At 47.1% G+C, this 2476-nt stretch overlaps 1 protein-coding gene across 1 annotated transcript in view; it reads left to right on the top strand.

The window, feature by feature from the left end:
• The window catches only part of ALS2CL (ALS2 C-terminal like), a 32734-nt gene extending 30556 nt beyond the window's left edge, over positions 1–2178 (top strand). The window contains exon 14 of the mRNA XM_027704876.1: positions 2017–2178. Within this exon, the coding sequence (XP_027560677.1) occupies positions 2017–2145 (129 nt within the window). The 3' untranslated portion in view covers positions 2146–2178. The remainder of the gene's footprint in view (positions 1–2016) is intronic.
• Positions 2179–2476: the final 298 nt, after the last annotated feature.

Raw genomic sequence — 2476 nt, 5'->3', positions numbered from 1 at the left:
AGGATGGCTATATATCCCCCAGGATGGCTATATATCCCCCAGGATGGTTATATATCCCACAGGATGGTTATACATCCCTCAGGAAGGTTCTATCTCCCTCAGGATGGCTATATCTCCCTCAGGATGGTTGTATATCCTTCAGGATGGTTATACATCCCTCAGGATGGTTGTATATCCCACAGGATGCCTATACATCCCTCAGGATGGTTGTATATCCTTCAGGATGGTTATACATCCCCCAGGATGGTTGTATATCCCACAGGATGGTTATACATCCCTCAGGATGGTTGTATATCCTTCAGGATGGTTATCTCTCCTTTGGGATGGTTATATGTCCCTTGAGATGGTTATATATCCCTCAGGATGGCTGTATATCCCTCGGGATGGTTATATCTTCTTCAGGATGGTTATATCTCCCTTGGGATGGTTATATATCCCTCAGAATGGTTATATGTCCCACAGGATGGTTTTATATCCCTCAGGTTGCCCAGAGAGGGACACCCCACCCCTGGAAGTGTCCAAGGCCAGGTTGGAGCAACCTGGGCTAGTGGAAGGTGTCCCTGCCCATGGCAAGGGACACTGGATATTCCTTAAGGTCCCTTCCAGCCCAAACCATTCTGGAATTCCCTGATACTCCACCTCTCTTGGAGATCAGGAAATCTTCACCTTTCCTTTTTCCCTGTGCCGAGTTTTGGTGTCATTGCAAGTTTAGCTGTTGGTGGGGAGAGCAGAAGGAATTGGCTTTGCTCAAACTGGCCCAGGAATCAAAACTTTGCTCCTCCTGAAAAACATGGGCTTAAAAAAAACAAACAACCCCTGCCCCACTTCACCAAATCGGGGCAAAACATTTGCCATGGAAACTTGAGCGGAAGCACTTCCCATAAAACCTCCAAAATCAAAGCTGCCAAAGGCTCCTTGAACTTCCCATGGCTTCCAGGAGGGGAGCAGCCACTTCAGCTTTCCTAGTGGAAAATTGGTGGGACTTAGAAGCTTCCCCTGGAAACACTTTATTTTTTTTTGCCAGAAATGGGTGTTTTTCCAACCAGGAAACCGTTCCAGTGGAAAAAAAAGTGTTACAGCTCCACAAGTGACCGCGTTTTCTGGCTGGTTTGGGTTCTTGTAAAACCTCAGGGCCTAAACCAGGGGCTAAATCCACCCAGGAGAAATCTAAATTATCCTGTGTCTTCTCTGCATCTTGGTGCTCCTTCCCTAAAAATTGTACTCCTGAAAGCAGGATTTGGGAGGCAGTGGGATGAGTTGTTTAGGGAAGCTTTAGGAGCAGCTCATTAAAGCCCTGTGGGCTGCACAGCAAGGGATAAAGTGAATTCCAAGTTTAGGCTCTGCATTTTGGTGCTCCTTCCCTAAAAATTGTGCTCCTGAAAGCAGGGTGGGATTTGGGAGGCAGTGGGATGAGTTGTTTAAGGAATGTTTGGGAGCAGCTCATTAAAGGCCTTTTAACAGCACAGCAAGGGATAAAGTGAATTCCAAGTTTAGGGTGGATATTAGGAAGGGTTTTTCCCCCAGAGGGTGGAACAGGCTCCTGAGGGAAGTGAGCATGGAACAAATCCTGCCAGAGCTCCAGGACAACGTTCTCAGGGACAGGGTGGGATTGTTGGGGTGTCCTGGGTGATCCCGGGGGTCCCTTCCAGCTCAGGATATTCCACCATCCTGTTTTCCCTTAATCACTTTTCAAAGGGTGACACAATTGGCTCCAATCCCCTCAAAAATCCTAGGATTGGGAGCAGCATGAGTTTGACCCCTGTGGCAATTCCTGGTGTCCATTCTTAGCCCAGGATCCTGCTTTTTGCTCCTTTTCCTGGGAAAACTAACGCAGTAGTTGTTCCAAACCTCCTGACCACCCAGGCCTTCTCCTTCCTCTTGAGATGTTGGGCTTTCAAAAGAGATCCCGGGAATCTTCATCCCATAAATAATCCAAGCCAGTGGTTTTTTTCGGGATGAACTTGAGCAGGTGGGAAGTTCATGTCATGGATTCACTCCCTCTGCTTCCAACTGCAGGGGTCTGGGATCCTGCTCCTGGAAGACGACTCCGTCTACGAAGGGAACTTCACGGAGGATCTGACCTTTGTTGGGAAGGTGAGAACTTCCTTGATTCCCACATGGATTCATCTTCTACAGTTTCTTTAATTCCCACATGGATTCATCTCCAAAGTTTGCTCCACTTCCCCCAGACTCCTGGAAAAATCATGTTTTCCTGGTTTTTGGATTATTTTTGTCCTTCCTTAGTCTCAGCCGTGGAAGAAAAGCTTCGGCTGAGAGACTCTGGGGGGGCTTTGGGAAGAGTTTTGGGGTTTCATGTTTGATTTACTTTCAGGCTCTTGAGGTTTTGGGGTTTTTTGGGGGGGGTTGGTTGGTTGGTTCTTCTTGTTTGGTTGGTTTTTTGGTGGTTTTTGGTTGGGGTTTTCTGGTTTGGTTTTTTGTTTGGGATTTTTTGGTTTGATTTTTTTTTTTGGTTTGG

Source organism: Neopelma chrysocephalum, unplaced genomic scaffold, assembly GCF_003984885.1.
Source record: "Neopelma chrysocephalum unplaced genomic scaffold, ASM398488v2 Primary Assembly neopelma1_295, whole genome shotgun sequence".
NCBI classification, from domain to species: domain Eukaryota; kingdom Metazoa; phylum Chordata; class Aves; order Passeriformes; family Pipridae; genus Neopelma; species Neopelma chrysocephalum.
This window is presented reverse-complemented; position numbering and strand designations above follow the sequence as displayed.